The 16717-nt window shown below is 41.4% G+C and overlaps 1 protein-coding gene across 2 annotated transcripts in view; it reads right to left on the reverse strand.

Annotated features, from left to right (window-relative positions):
• Window positions 1–143: 143 nt before the first annotated feature.
• Window positions 144–16717, reverse strand: part of OSBPL10 (oxysterol binding protein like 10) — an 88268-nt gene continuing 71694 nt past the window's right edge. For both annotated transcript variants that reach the window (XM_054384874.1, XM_054384873.1), the window contains 5 exons: window positions 14768–15251; window positions 4449–4635; window positions 2937–3119; window positions 1367–1520; window positions 144–204 (listed from right to left, as the gene is read on the reverse strand). In XM_054384874.1, the coding sequence (XP_054240849.1) occupies window positions 160–204; window positions 1367–1520; window positions 2937–3119; window positions 4449–4635; window positions 14768–15251 (1053 nt within the window). In that variant the 3' untranslated portion in view covers window positions 144–159. The remainder of the gene's footprint in view (window positions 205–1366; window positions 1521–2936; window positions 3120–4448; window positions 4636–14767; window positions 15252–16717) is intronic.

Below are 16717 nucleotides of genomic sequence, written 5' to 3' on the forward strand. Positions count from 1 at the left end.
AACTTGAGCTCGTGGTTACTTTGAGATGCATCATTCACAGCATAGAGCTTCTTGTTTCTATTTTCTGGTAACGGGACCTACTCAGTGACATCTTGAGGTTACACACTGTTATCATTTCAATGCTTTAAGGTAAAGTTATCAGGCGACTGCTCTATCCCATCAGTGGGTCTTCCAGAGAGGATTCAAGTATAGCCAACCATCGCCCTGCAAGAAAATTAAGGAGAGTTTACAAACGAGACCTACACACAGTGTACATCCACATGAAGCTAAATCAACAAAAGAAACTGTCCCTGCCATCCGGAAATTCTGTGCTTAATGAATTAGGGGAATCTGGGCGAGAAGGCAGAAAGTACAAGGGGTAAGAGATGCAACAGATGAAGTGCTGGTTTAAACAGCTGCACATACTAGTTAATGTTACAACATGGTCACATAGTAATTCCTTCGGTCTTATTTCCCTCCCTCCTTTCCTCTAAGAAAGGACAAAGATGAACTTAGTAAGATATGTTTCATTTCTAGCAGATGAAACCCAAGCTGTTTATGATGTCCATGCCATGAAAATGATCAGGGGGCTGGAATACCTCTCCTACAAGGACAGGCTGAGGGGAGTTGTGGTTGTTCAGCCTGGAGAAGAGGAGATTATAGGGAGGCCTAATAAGAGCCTTTCAGTACCTGAAGGTGGCCTACAAGAACACTGGCAAGGGACTGTTTACAAAGGCCTGTAATGACAGGATGAGGGGCAGTGGCTTTAAATTAGAGAAGAGTAGATTTTGGTTGGATGTTAGGAGGAAGTTCTTTACCATGAGGGTGGTGGAACACTGGAACAGGTGGCCCAGTGAGGTAGTTAAGGCCCCATCCCTGGAACTATTCAAGGTCAGTCTGGAGAGGGCTCTGGGCAACATGATCTGATGGAGGATATGCCTGATCACTGCACGGGGGTTGGACTAGATGACCTCTGGAGGTCCCTTCCAACCCTAACCATTCTGTGACTGTGTGCTTGCTTACGTTCAACTAATTTCCCTAGACAGCATTCCTTTTAGTATGGCTGAGCTTAGCAGGGGATGTGAGTAGACAGCATTTGCAAATTAAGGTGTGGATTTTGAGGTAAAACACATTGCTTTAAGTGCCTAACTACCCAAAATGCAGCTTACAATTACTCTTAACTCAAGGAAAGTGAATGAGGCTACAATGTGGACACGGAAAACTCCATTGCTCTTCAGGCATAGCCAGGCTGGCAAACATTAAACAACCAGTGGTGTGTAACAACACTGGCCCAGAGTAGAACTCCCAGACAAAGGCATTTGTACCAGCCTCCTCCGGTATGCAGAAAACACGCTGCAAGGTCTTTAAAATAAGACAACACAAGTACCTCTTTGGCAAAATATTTTGGTTTCCATGGGGTTGTAAGAGCCGCACGCTGCCTCTCCTCTGCTCGCTGTCTCTCTTCCAGGCGGTGCTTGTGTTCTGTTGCTGCGTCGATGTCTCCTTCTTTCAGAGAATTGGTGACGTGCTGCCAAAGGTGCCTGCGTGAGGGAGAAAGAGCACAAGTGACAGGCAGCAGGTTTCTGCCACAGCTGAGTGCCTGGCTGGACAGCAGTACAGCGACAGGCAGACTGCTGCCATGGTCTCTCTCCGCATGTCTGTTTTGCAGGACACACAGCTTGTGAACCACCACTCTCCTGGGGTATTTGTTGCGTTTGTGGACAAGACGTTGGGATTTGCTGACCTCCTAGCATTTTGCCATGCAAGTTAACTATCTCAATAGTTATTGTTCATCTTCCTGACTTCACAACCTGAGCACTTTTTCTCAAAGCAGATCTATTTGTTTGCAGTTATTTTTTTCAATTAAAAGCACATTACGCTGGGACAGATAGTTCCCACCAGGTTGCAAAACAGAAGAATCAATGCATTGATTTCAGGGAGCCCTCCCAGGTCTGTGCTCTATATTCCCAGACAGCAATTGTTATTTATTTTATAACCAAAATTGGTTTTCACATGCCTGACTGCACTCAGACGCAACAGCTCCTAGCCTAGCAAGAATCTGATAAACTGCATACCCTGCAGATTCATTGAAGAGTTGTTTACAAGTATCCCCAAAAAAATCCCACTGTAGGGCTACTGGTTTCATTATTTAATCCAAACTTTGTTCAAAACTACAGGGAGAAATGAGTTTGTGATAACCAGGCATGTCTATAAAATCAGAGAATTATATCTGACCCTGCACTATGGCTCAAGCCATGCCTTTGCACAATAAACAGAACATATTTACAGATAGTAAAATAAAGCTCAACTCCTGTTTTTAAAGCTTTCAATAAAATGTTCCTAAATTTAAATGATTCTATTGATTTTTCTCAAGATAAGCATCAACAGTTATTGACAGCAAGCAACAGAACAAGTGTTTTTCTAATGCACCTAGTAAGAGTTAGGCATGCCAGGTGGGTGCTGAGAGCCTTAGTGCCATGTGCATGTGTGTGTGTGTATGTGTATTTCTATCTCACATTGAAACACATTTTACACTTTTAATGCAAATACACACTCTTAAACATATACAACATGAAATTCTAGTGTAAATTACAAGATGCAACATTGCTTGTAACAAACTGAATAATCTGACCCCCATCTTACACTCAAAAAGATGGAAACTCTGCATAACCCGTTCTCAAATGCTCATCAAAACCCACACAAGCATTTTCTCCCTCCACAAAACTGCTGTACATGTCACTAATGTAGTCTGTGTTCCAAAGAACCAATACACAGCTTAGAATCATTAAGGTCAGAAAAGACCTTTAAGATCATCGAGCTTCAGCCGTTTGTGCCTAGATTGGTGCTGCAGGAAGTGAGGCATTTTTGAACCACACCATTTGTAACTGCAGCTTGCTTCCCTGTTCTGTTCCCATCCAAGGTTCACCATCAAAGCACTGATCCACCCCTGCCCTTACCTGGATTCCATTGGGCCTTGCTTTGCTATGGGCCTGATCTTTTTCCTGATAACAGGCAGTTTGTTTGTGTCAATCACTTTGGTTTCTCCATTGCTGTAAGTAAATTCCAGCGTCCCGTTCCATTCTCCCTGGGCCTTGCATACAATGGTGTTAGTGGGATTGTGTTTCACTTCAGCTGTAACCCTAATTCAAGAGGGAATTATAAAAAAGGCCATAGAAACAACTGCTATCATTTATTATCAGCATATGAAAGTACTGCCAGAGCTAAGTCTCTACAAGCAACTTTCTACATCTACAAAGCCATTTTTCAAGCAAAGTAGTGACACCATCTCCAAAAAAATGCTCCAAGAAAGCTCTCCTAACACAGCAACAGCTTTTGGATGATGTTCTCCCAAAGCACAGCAGTTATTCAACATCAGCTCTGAGGCTCAGCTCTAAACCAGAACTGCTCACCTCATCAGTCTGAAAAACAAATCCTGACATTTATGTGAGATATTCAGGGTTTTTTTTTCCAGAGATTCAGAGATATTATTTTCACACCTGAAGATAATGCTGCCAGATACCTATAGGCATCAAAGACATCAGGTACCTTTATTTTCTTCTTTAGCTCTGCAAGTTTATTTCTCAGCTGCTGAGAAGCAATGATTAAAGCTACCTCAGTAGTTCAAGAACTGGTCTGAGAGGCAGCAAAACATGTAGGGCTGGAAAACCAAAATGCAGTTTCATATCTGTGTGTCTCTGAACATGCACACACACGCTTCCATGTCAAGTAATCTGTAAACTCAGAGAGCAGAGACTTCCCCGGTTTTCACTCCCCCTGATGGCACCAATTATTAACCTGCATCTTTTAGAAAAGCTCTATCAAAACAGCCCATGTTGGTATTTGCCTGAAGACAACACTGAAATGGCTGACACACACAGAAGAATGAGACCAACTGAACCCAGAGGTAACCATGCCAAAGCACAACATTCTCAGAGACAAGGCTACCATCTGCAGGCTCTTCACAGCCTTAATAAAGGGGAACCAAAGACACATAAACATTTTCATCATATGGAATTTCAGTGCAGAATGGGAAGGAGTCCCCAGCAGGGAGCTACCACTATGGGCAGTGACACACTTCTCTCCTCCATACAGGAGCTCCACCTGGAACACTAGATCATCTACAAGACTCACACAGAAGCAGCAGCTGGTGTAGTAGAAGTGGTGCCTTTTCTACCTACATTTTTCTGATCCTGCCTTTAGAGCAATTTTTTCAAGCGACAAAGCCTGGAAGAATCCATTCATTTTAGCTTAATGACAGAAATACATTAAAATCAGCTAAACTATATCAAATGTATAGCTACAATGAACTGTGCTCTAAAGCTATAAATCACCTCAGACACTAATAGGAAAGGAGATTCAGATATCTGTCTATAAAATACCCCAATGGAAGACCCAAAGAGATGCCCAGAAGTCCAGCCCCTGAAATCTAGCAGCAGGTAAACAAGAGTAAGATGAGGTAACTGCCATACCTGTGGACCTTCCCTCCATAGAAGGGCTTGGTGTGGAAGGTGACTGTAGCAGAATATCCTGTTCTGGCACAATTGATGTTGACTTTCCCTCCGAGCTCCACCCACGGGATAGTAAGTATCGAGCGAGCATAGGCACTAGGCAGGGTGAAAACATACTCCTCTTCATGTTCCATCAAGTAAAGAACACCTACGTAGGAAGAAGGTTGGAAGTGAAACAATGAAAGGTCAAAGATAAGACCTGATAGTCACTGACCAATGACTGCCATCAAAATCACATCCTGGGCTGCATCAAGAGAAGCATAGCCAGCAGGTGAGGGAGGTGATTCTCCCCCTCCACTCCGCTCTGGTGAGACCCCACCTGGAGTAGTGTGTCCAGTTCTGGAGCCCCTGTTACAAGAAGGATCTGGAGGTGCTGAAACATGTCCAGAGAAGGGCCACAAGGATGAGCAAAGAGCTGGAGCACCTCTCCTATGAGGACAGACTGAGAGAGTTGGGGCTGTAAAGTCTGGGGAAGAGGAAACCTTTACTGTGCCCTTTCAGTATCTTAAGGGGGCCTACAAGAAAGCAGGTGATGAACTTTTTAGGGTGCCAGGTAGTGATAGGACTAGGGGGAATGGAGCAAAACTAGAAGTGGGTAGATTGAGATTGGATGTTAGGAAGAAGTTTTACACCATGAGGGTGGTGAGAGACTGGAACAGGTTGCCCAGGGAGGTGGTAGAAGCCTCATCCCTGGAGGTTTTTGCAGCCAGCTGGATGTGGCTCTGAGCAACCTGCTGTAGTGTGAGGTGTCCCTGCTGATGGCAGGGGGGTTGGAACTGGATGATCCTTGAGGTCCCTTCCAACCCTAACAATTCTATGATTCTATGAAAACATGCTTCCACACAGGGGATTACTGTCTGCTAGGAAAAAAGTCTGCACTCTGCAACTGATTTCTTCCAAGAAGCATTTTCAGATGCACATAATTTTAGTGCATACCCTGGGGTTCTTCATGGTACCGAACAGCTTATCAGAAAATCTGACTGGATTACTTATTTTGTGTTCCTGACAAGCAACAAGCTGTCAAAGCTGGGAAAAAAAAAAGTAACATTTGCTTGTAAAAGCCACTAGTGAACATTCACTAGTGCTCACTCATTGTCCTATCATAAACCTCTCTCCCTACAAACTATGGGCTTGACCAAAGGACTCTTCAGTTCTCTATTCAATCAGCAAAAAACAGGTCCTGTCCGCTAGGTTTTACTGATGTATTTGTCAGGGGGAGTGAAAAGTTCTCTCCAGATCTCAAGAAAACTACCTAGAAATTTCCTGTAGGTTTGCTCCATAATTTCCCAGCACCTGGTTTCCCACACAGATTTGCAAAAGTCTTGCATGGTCAACGAGTCACCACCAGAGCCACTGCTGTATTATCACCCACGATTCTACCACACAGAGAAAATTAATGGCAATTCATTATAATTCTGTAAAGATTTCTCCACCCTCAGCATGATGAGGTTTTAACTAAAACCAATACTGCGCCGCAGCAGCAGTTTTCCAAGATTTGGAACTACAAAAATTGTTGCATGTTTGATGAAATCTCAGCTTCCCCTTGGGTTAGTGATCCAGCTCTATACCCTACATCCCTGCTACAGCTGCAGTTTGGTTTGCAGGATGACAACAAACAAGACATGAGACTAGGTAAAATGCACCTTAAACCTTGCACACAGAATTGGATCATGCCAAATATCTGTAGTATATTTTTTATTAGATTTGCACTCTCATGTGTCCTATTTAATAACTGGCCAAAGGCAAAAATTACAGCTTTGAAAAGAATTTTTCACAAGGATTTAAAACACTGAGAACCAAAAAAAAAAAAAAAAAAAAAAAAAAAAAAAAAATCCTGGCATAGTAATGTTATCTGTTTAGAAATAAGATGAGCTTGAGCCAATTTGCCTTCACCCTGGGGCAGAGAGAAGACAACCACAGTGGTAGTGGTATTGATTAGCTTGTCCATCTGTTAAGGGAATAACACCACTAATTTTGCAAAGTGATCTAATATCTAATGACAAACAACATGAAAAAAGGACAAAGCACTACTACTACCAACATAAAATAACACCCTTAACACCATATGAAGACACAAACCCAAAAACTGATGCAATATAAAAGCACAGAGCTCTAACAGCATCATCACCTTAAATACTGGCTCCAATGACTAGAACTAAACAGAGGAAGTTCTGTAATTTGTCACTTCTGCCTTCTGAAATGTTCCACAGGAGAGCAGCTTTTGCAAGCCAGAACAGTTTCATGCAGTTGTTCTCAGGATCTCTGCAACCTCAGCCTGTCAGCAATAACAAAGCCAGCTCTTCACCCCAGCAAGTCTGACACAAAGGATATGGAGCATCCTGGTTTCAGCAGGGATAGAGTTAACTTTCTTCCCAGTAGCTGGTTTAGTGCAATCTTGTATTTAGGATGAGAATAATGTTAATAACACACTGATGTTTTAGTTGTTGCTGAGCAGTGATTACACCAAGCCAAGGACTTTTCAGCTTCTCATGTTGCCTTGACAGTGAGGAGGCTGGGGGTACACAAGAATTTGTGAGGGGACACAGCCAGGACAGCTGACCCAAACTGGACTGAAGGATATTCCATACCATAGGACATCAGGCTCAGCATATAAACTGGGGGGGAAACTGGCTGGGGAGCTGCTGGTCAGAAACAGGCTGGGCATGGGTCAGTGGGTGAGCAATTGTTCCTCTTCTGCAGCTCTCATTTTTCTTACGTTTTACTTCCCTCATTATTTTCTTTTACATTACCACTACTATTATTATTATTTAAATTATTAAGCTGTTCTTATCTTAATCCACACATTTTTTCACTTTTATCTTTCTGATTTTTAAACCCATCCCATGGAGGGGGAAATGAGTTAGCAGCTGTGTGGTGTTTAGTTGCCAGCTAGGGTTAAACCATGACAGTGCAAAAGCAAAAGCAATGTCTTAGAAGGACCTTGGATCATTTTGCCTTGGTAAGTTACAAGGTTCCTCATGTCATGTGCTGACCCCTCACCAGCAGGGTACATCCAGCACACAGCTGGAACACACATTCATTTTGCCTCAAGCTTCCTTGGCTCCATACCTGTAAAATAAAGCTGAACACACTGCAGGAAGGCTGAACTACCCAACTCACCTGGACACGCAGCCAGGAAGAACTTTTCTTTGAAAAGATGACTGTGCTTATCAAAATCATTAAATGGATGCTGCAACAGCATTAAACTAATAAAGAACTATCAAGAAGCCTCTTAACTAGATGATGATATTCAAAAACGGATCAAAGAAAGCTAATGAGTACTGATCAAATACAGAAAGGAAACCTGACAGTCTGCAGTTGGGTATTTTCCACACAGGGAACCACAACAGGTTTTAGACTCAAGTCTATTAGCTTTTCTTTCTCATCCTCTTCCTATTTATCTCTCTACTTTCTTCATTACAGTCACAGGCAACAGACATGTAGCAGCAGCAGGTGGCAGGAAATGGCCTGTGGTGCTATCTTTGAAGTCACATTTCCCCCGTCTTAATGGTCTAGCACAGACACAGAGTAGAGCAGAGGGACAGGAGAACCTCTCTCAACCTACTAACCACTCCCCTTCTAATACATCCCGGGATGCCATTGGCTTTCTTGGCCACAAGGACACATTGATGGCTCATGGTCATCCTTTCTGTCCACCAGGACTCCCAGGTCCCTTTCCCCTACTCTGCTCTCCAACAGCTCAGTCCCCAACCTATACTGATACACGGAGTTGTTCTTTCCCAGGTGCAAGACTCTACACTTGCCCTTGCTGAATTTCATTAGATTTCTTCCTGCCCAACTCTCCAGCCTGTCCAGATCCTGCTGAACAGCAGCACAGCCTTCAGGTGTGTCAGACTCTCCACCCAGTTTTGTGTCATCAGCAAACTTGCTGACAGTGCACTCTGTGCCCTCATCCAGGTCATTGATGAGCATACTGAACAGCACTGGTGCCAGTACTGACCCCTGAGGGACTTCACTAGACACAGGCCTCCAGCTGGACTCTGTCCCGTTGACCACAACTCTCTGTCTTCTTTCCTTCAACCACCTCACAATGCACCTCACTACCTGATCATCCAGACCACACTGCCTCAGTTTAGCTGCGAGGATGCTGTGAGAAAATGGTGTCAAATGCTTCCCTGAAACCAAGATAAACCACATCCACTGCTCTACCATCATCTATCCACCTGGCTGTGCCCTTGTAAAAGCCTATCAAGTTGGTTAAACATGGCTTTCCCCTGGTAAAATCCATGGTGACTGCTCCCAATAACCTTCTCATCCTTGGTATGCCCAGAGACAGCATAAAGGGTTAAGTTGTTTCATCACCTTTCCAGGGATGGAGGTGAGGCTGACTGGTCTATAGTCACTGCATGGCCTCACATGAAAGGATAAAGACAATCCCCTTCTGGGTTAGTATAGGTGTGCTTTTATCTCTGTGATGGGCTCAAAAGCTTTTTTTCCCCCCATACGCTAGTAGGAGGGACATCAAGCTCTAGTCAATTCTGCCCAGCACACTGAAAAGTGAACAGTACTGACCTTCAATATAAATATTTAACCATCACAGCAAGTTAAATATTAAAAACTAAATCCAGCTCTTGGCAGTATTTTTAGCACCTGATAGCATACTTTTTAAATTCCTTAAACATATGAATAAATACATTTTTAATGAAGCATTATGTCACTCGAAATATGACTCCAGCTCAATAGCTATAATCTGAAAAAAAGAAAAAACCCAAGATCTGAAATATTTACAACTTAATACTACTTTTACTATTAATGCAGGTGTTAGTTTCACATTCCATCATTTGCAGAGCCCACATGCAAAACCTCATTTAAGTGAAGCACCACGACCACTGTAACCACACCACCATGTCTGAACTGAGATCCGTGCTTTCATGGGGAAGAGGAAGCCAAAAGGACACCAAGAGTCAACACTTGTAACTGCTATCACAATTTGAATTAATGTCCTACCCTGTCAAGTTTAAACCTCAGAGAAATGAAAGGCTGAAAAACTACAATCTAACAGTTATTTTTTAAAGTGTTGTGTACTTTTAACATCTAAGTATCATTACATTGTGACTGATCTTTAAAAGCATCTGCTGGAGAACACTGAGGCTATTTTTCTTCCCTTGCTTCCCCACTGTAAGGGATCATTCATTTTTAGTTCAAAAAGGGCTGTAAGTAAATATACATGAAAAGCTGCAAAAGAGTCTCCCAGTTTCAGTAATGTTTTCTCATCTCGCATCAAAGAATTACTTTGGAAACCAAAAATTCCTTTTAGAAAAAAGCCTTCAGTATTTATAGGCAGCTATTATGCATGGAAGACTGCACAAGATATGTACTCTGGGAGGAACAGCAGATTCAGTAATCTAGTTTATTAGAAAAAATCCCACAGAGAAGGGTGAATTTTTTCTAAACAAGCGTGGAATTTTGAAATTCCCCCTTGAAATGTCCTCCACACCATTTACTGCTGCTTTTGACTAAGGCATTGTATTCACAGTCATGCTCCTTTCCATGACTCCTCAGCCTGCACTAAAGAAGTGATGCTCCCAGCATAAAATTTTCCCTGTTTGAACCTTACATTGTCCCTCACTGATGCTATAGCTTTGCAAATTGATTTTCCAGTAACATGTATTGACAAAATACCCAGAGGAGGCTCTGGATCAATAAGTGCAGAAAAGGCATATGAAATTTAATGCTTCCCACGGATTGTATGGAGATCAATCTGAAAAACAAATGGTATGTGGGACACAACCTGCCTAGGGCGCTTTCCGAATTTAACAGGCTCTTCACTCTGTCTGCATTGTTTGTAACAAGGCACAAACAGGAGCAAGTTACACACAGGATGGACCCCACTTGAGTGCAGAGCACCACCAGCCCTGCAGATTAGCACGGGACAAGATGAGATGCCAGAATCATCACAAATGTTCCAGCAAGTTGCTCTCCACTGCTCATTTTCCAAAGACTGCAACCATTTGCTAAATTAAGTAATGAGTGTCATGCCATATGGCAGCTGTTCTGAAGCCACTGGGCTAAAAAATAACACAAAAATTTGGACTAGGGAAATATTTAGTTAGAGTAATCAGTCTTTGGGACTCACAAATTACAAAGTCACTAATGCCTCAGAAACAGAAAATTACAAGCACACAGGAAAACCCAAACAAACCAACCAAACAAAAAGAAACAAAGAAAACCAAGCAAACACCAAGACCTGCTCCCCCCCACCCCACAAAAAACCCAAACAAACTAACTCAAACCCCAAACAATAAAACTACAAAACAAAACCAAACAAAAAAAACAAAACTGCAAAACCAACCAAACAAAACAAGCCCCACCAACCAAAAAACACAACAGAAAAAACATTCATTGCTTTCATTTAGATTCACCGCGGAAAGAGCACTAAACCTTTTCTCTACCTATCAAATCTTTTCAAGGTTGATTTCAATTTGAACACAGGATCACAGGATGTTAGGGGTTGGAAAGGAGATCTTTGAGATCTGGAGATCTTTGAGATCTGGAGATCTTTGAGTCCAACCCCCCTGCCAGAGCAGGACCATAGAATCTAGTTGCTTTGGAAGCCTATACATCACTACTTCTAGAAACAAGTGGAATAGCAGAAGCGAATAGCCACTTGGTAACACAGACCAATCCACTTCAATGTACTTTATACTCTCTGCAAAATGAACCTGTGAATCAAAGGTGACATTTTTTGTTGGATTTGGCTGCTTTGGAACCCAGGAGGTGGAACCAAGTTGTAGTCACCACAGCCTAGTCCACTCAAGCATCCTTCTCCTACAGCCATTATCTGTCTGCAGGTTCTTTGGACCATGTGAAAAAAATTAAATATTTACATTGACTCTCCCATCCCGTGCTAATTCAAATCTTAATGTGATTCTATTCAATATGTCCTCTTCTCCTCCCTCACTCTCTCATTAGTACATAATTAACAAGAATCATGGGCTGTGCATACAACGGGAATTCTTCTCTTCAAAATACCCTCTCTATTCAGGGAAGCTTTCTCATGAGGAAACTCAATACAGACTACTCTGGAGAATGGGAATTTTGTTATACAGTGAAGAAAAAGCTGAGATACTTCATTAACAAGCCAGATTCAGACCCCTCATAACCACAGATGAAGGGCTAGCATGTAAAATAGCTTCTCACATGGACTTTCAGCAGTGCTTTCCTACTCACTCTGCATCTCTGCAATGGATACATACTTTCAGTCAACAAACAAGAATCACAGAAAAAAGTAATCCTGGTCACTGTGAGGTGCAACATACACTGAAAATCGTACAGTTAAGATACTGAGCTGCACCCTTTGTATGACAGGGCCATACTGTCCTCAAATTCTTTAAATTCTTTGAATTTAAATAAAGTCTTTAATTCTTTAAATTCTTATAGAAGCCTTTATACTTCCATGACATCCTATTTTAGCATATCTACTGCTGCTTCTAACAACAAAGCATAAAAAGCAACACCCTTTATACATCTAAGGACATCAGCACAGAGACATTACCAGCATATTACTTACACAATATAGGTCTAAAAATTCTGTACCATTTTATTTCTGTCAACTGTAGCAGACAAACCTTCATTGAATTGTTTGAAGGATATTAAACATGTTAGTAAAGAGTGAAGGTCAACTCTAAGGTCACAACAACTTACAGGACAAACAAAACTTCTGATAAATAACTAGAACAAGATGATCACTCCTTACCACTGAATTGTTCAAACATTAATTATTCCTCTCTAATGCTGTTTGAAAGGACACTTTTTTCCCTGGACATAATAAATAGTACTGAATGAACACATGGTATAATGAAAATACTATACTTACAGTAAAGAATGACTTAAACGAAGTCTCAGAATGGACACAGGTATATTAGAGGCATCAAGGAAACTGCCTTTCAAGTAGCAACATGAAGAACCTAAAATCCTTACTGAACTAAGAACAGGTCACAGGCCCCCACAAGTATGTAAGTAAACTCCAGCAACACTCAAAAAAGGGTCTGAATGTTCATCATGGGGAAAAAAAAGTTTTAAAAAAATTCTCCAAACTGTATTTCACGTTAAAAAAATACCAGGCTCTGCATCACCAGACATGTAAATGCAGACATGTTTTTTCTACTTTGTAACTCCAGCAGCTCCTTTTTGGTTCAGCAACCTATTCCCCAGTATTCAAACTGACCTCAGTCTAATATAGAATTTATACTTAATGCAGCACATGAGAAATAAACATCTACAGTAAATTCTTGGTTTTGCAGAGCTTGACAAATCTACACACCAACTTAATTAGGAATACTTCCCTGGACTAATTTTTTTTTTTTTTAATTTTGAAGAAAATGTAGTTTTGAGTGAAGAGATCTCACTGTGAAGCAAACGTTTTAAACCAAGGTTGCCAGGTTTGAGCTAGCTGTTTTCAGGTGAGAGAAGAGCTTCAGTGGTACAACCTCTTGCTGCCAGTGGCAACTCCTCAACATGCAACAGAAATGCTTGGGTGGCACTGGAGTCTCTCCATCACTTCCCACTGTGAAGCTGCCTGCTTCTGCACTGCTCAGATGAACAAAAAATTAGTATCGAGAAATCGGTAAACCCAAATTTCCCAAATCAAAGTGCCCATCATGAAGAGAGCAGTAAATCTCACAATAAAACAGTTCACCATTGAAGATGTTCCCCAAAGCCTGCCTCCACTCCTGGGATATCTCCAGGATCATTAAAACAAAAAAAAAAAAAAAAAGAAGTAGGGTGGGAGGGATAGGGGAGAACATACACTCGTAAACACACTAAACAATCCTTGGAGCAGGGAAGTGCTTCATTCCTAGACCCTTTCTCTCTCAAAACTGGGACACATCAGACTTTGAAGTCTAAGTAATTCCCACAGTAGGCACTCTGTATCCCAGAGAACTGTGTGCACCAGCAGCAAGAAAAAACCAAATTTTCCTACTCCTACTTAATCATAAGTGTCTTTAATTTTATTTCCATTAAATAGTTCCCTATGCTGACAAAGAGTGTGCTAGAAATGAGTATGTACCAGAAAAATGCAGCAAGTGACATCGATGACTCAGGCTGGCAGAAGTACACACAGGAGACACAGACTGACTTCCCTTCTGACACTCCCTCCCTAACTTCCTTAACTGTGTGTTAAAACCAAAGTACCTAAATAATAGGAAGAAGGAAACAGCTGTGCCATGACAGACTATCACAATATCAAATCCAGTAGAAAGGAAGTTTCATGGCTCTTTTACAAAAAAAGGGAATATATTGCCTCAGGAAAGAGATTGCTGTAGTCCTTTCTACTGTGTCAGTTCGTTCTTTAGTTCTAGCTAGCAGAACATACCTCTGTTTTCACCATGATGGTTCTCCTATTATTAGCAAGCAAAACCACATTACTACATTCTCCACTCTCTACTTTTTTACTACTTTTCATATCATTCAACAGAACAATGAAAGAAGGAAGCATTTACTGTAAGTTATCCCAGCACTTCTGAGACTACAGTCTAAAAACTAGGCAAGACAAAACACTAAAAGCCATACACAGGGAGTTACCTTCAAATGGCAAAACTGACTGACTCAGTACAATAGCAGTGAGTAACAACACTGGTGCAGGTGTGCTTCTCAGTTCAGATCATCCATTAAGAACTGGCTATGATTCCCTGCACTTCTGAATTCACGCTGAGCAATGATTTATAACGAAGCAGACTCTGTAGCAACAATACAGCAACCCATGATTTATAACTCAACTACATGACTCTCTCTAAAGCTTGAGATAGTACACCAACACTGCAAACACTACAGAAATCATGATTCTTTGCAGAAACTAGAAAAAAAAGGGATGTTAGACTTAAGTAAAACTGTGGAGTTTTCCTACTGCTTTGTTCCATTTGTAAAACCATCTTATACTTGAATCACAGATTGTTTTAGAAGTGGGAGAGACAGATAAAAATCTTCTGAAAGAATATGCCATCAGTAGCCATTGGCTAGTATAACTTCATTACATCTGAAGTACAGTTGTATGTTAACAGACTCACATAAATATGACCACATATTTATAAGTGTCTCTCACGTTCTAGGTGGACAGAGAAAGTTACATGGACTCTATCATTCTATTCCAAACTTCACAAAAGCAAAGCCACAAGAATCAAATGAAATGTCAGAGGTAATATCTGGAATTTCCATTAAAATACCTGGATTCCTACTGTGTTAGCACCCATAATATTAGCTTAAAAAAAACAACCAAACCAAAGAACCCCACCTAAATAAAATAAAAGCACATTTCTTACCTTCACCTACCATGGAAACACCTATTGACATGCCCATAAATTTGCTTTTAGTCCATACGTGAGCGTTCACACACATTTTCTTCTCCTTGCATTCACAGTAAAAGCAAGATACCGGTGGATGATGGGATACTTGTTCAGCTACAAACCTCAGCTTGTAGCACGTGGACTGGTCCTGGCCAGACTCCTTGGTTGGGTCCTTAGAAACCATGGAAGCACCACTAGTTCTGAATGCTTTCACTTTATCTTTCGGCACATCCCAGGAGCAATGGAACGTTTCACCGATTATGGGGTTATAGGGCTTCTTGGCAACTGCTCCCTTGCGGCCTTCGTGAAAAGCTGTTAGATAATACTCCACAAAGCAGATAATTCTTTCCTCAGGAGTGGCTCCAGCTGCAATTGACAAAAACAGGTCTGGATGGGCCATGAAATTTGCATACATCTCCAGCAGGGATCTTTTCTCCAAAATAAATGTTGGAAGCACTACCTGTATGCAAAGCAGACAAAGGTAGATATGATTTCCCCATGATCATACTACCACGGGGGAAGGGGAGGGAGAACAGTTAAGACAGCTGCAATTCTGGCCCTGCCAAGTGTCAGACAGTGTGTTTTCCTCCCCTGCCACAGCAATTCCATTTTCTTTGCAGTGTAAATAACGAGTGAAGGAAAAAGCAGTGGCCTTCGTAGTCGAGCAGGCTGCTTCCTAATTCATTATGATTCTGAAGGGCAGCTCACACAAAAGGGATGGGCTGTTCCGCTCACACGGAAATCTGCTTTTTCCTCTCCACTCAGTTAACAAACCAACCATTGTTCTCCTTGTTTACTTCTATGAAAATTAATTTACATCAAACATCAGCACACCCAACTAATCATAACTCTCTGAAAAGGGAGAGGTACACCCTCCCAGAAGATGAGTATTTTATGTAAACATAAACATTACCAACCCATAAGTGGTGGAGAGTGTAAGGGATGCACCTATCCATTCTGTCAAATGTATGATCTCCCAGTTTCACCCCTGAACCTTTGAACCACCCACTGCATACATACTGCATCCCTTCCAGCCTTTAACAAACCAAGTCAACTAGATCTAACCAAACCCAAATCTCAAGAACACAACCACGCCAAGGACCCTTCGCAAGAGGCTCTCCATTCGACTCCCTCTGCCCTACACTGCCAGTGTGTGTCATGTCCCCCTTTAAACCATTCTGTCTTATTTGCAGCATTCTCATTCTGAATAAATATTCATTATTTGATATAATTAAAAAAAAAAAAAGGCAATTCAGCATTAGTGACCCCCAATACAGGATCTCATTTTAATATAGATTATACATACTAATATTGCGTTATCAAAGGCGAAACTGACAGAAAAATATATAAAAAAATAAAAAAACCAACACATCACTTTTGTCTAGAAATACTGTTAGTGACTATGAGTTCACTGCACAAACTTGAAAGGGCAGAGGAACTCATTTGAACAAACAGCACTCTCCATCTCATTATGTCCAAGTGTCCCTCTTTTTAAAAAGAGTGACCTTTATTAGCACAAATGGAGGAAGAAAATTACAGACCATACTTAAGATTATGCAAATTTTATGGTACAACATTAAGACTGCTGTGGTTTCATCCTGTTGAACTGATTATATAATCTAGAGAAGAAGGAAAATTGCAACATAAAACATCCTATAATAATATCAACCACTGTGCCATAACCACTTCCAGCAGAAGCTGGCTATCATCAAGGCTATCTGAAATCTGACTTTCAGAGGAATAATGAAAAATTAGATGAGGTGCACCCAATAAACCAAGCTTTATTATCACACATTTGTAGCCCTAAGGGTCTCATGTCAGTAAGCAAAGTTAATAAAAAAGCAGCCAGCTGTCTTGCAGTTTATTTTTTTTAATCCACAAAATGAGAAGAGTGATGTGCACATGTGGCATGTCTCATTAATGCTC

Source organism: Indicator indicator, chromosome 11 (assembly GCF_027791375.1).
Source record: "Indicator indicator isolate 239-I01 chromosome 11, UM_Iind_1.1, whole genome shotgun sequence".
In the NCBI taxonomy this organism is placed as follows: Eukaryota; Metazoa; Chordata; class Aves; order Piciformes; family Indicatoridae; genus Indicator; species Indicator indicator.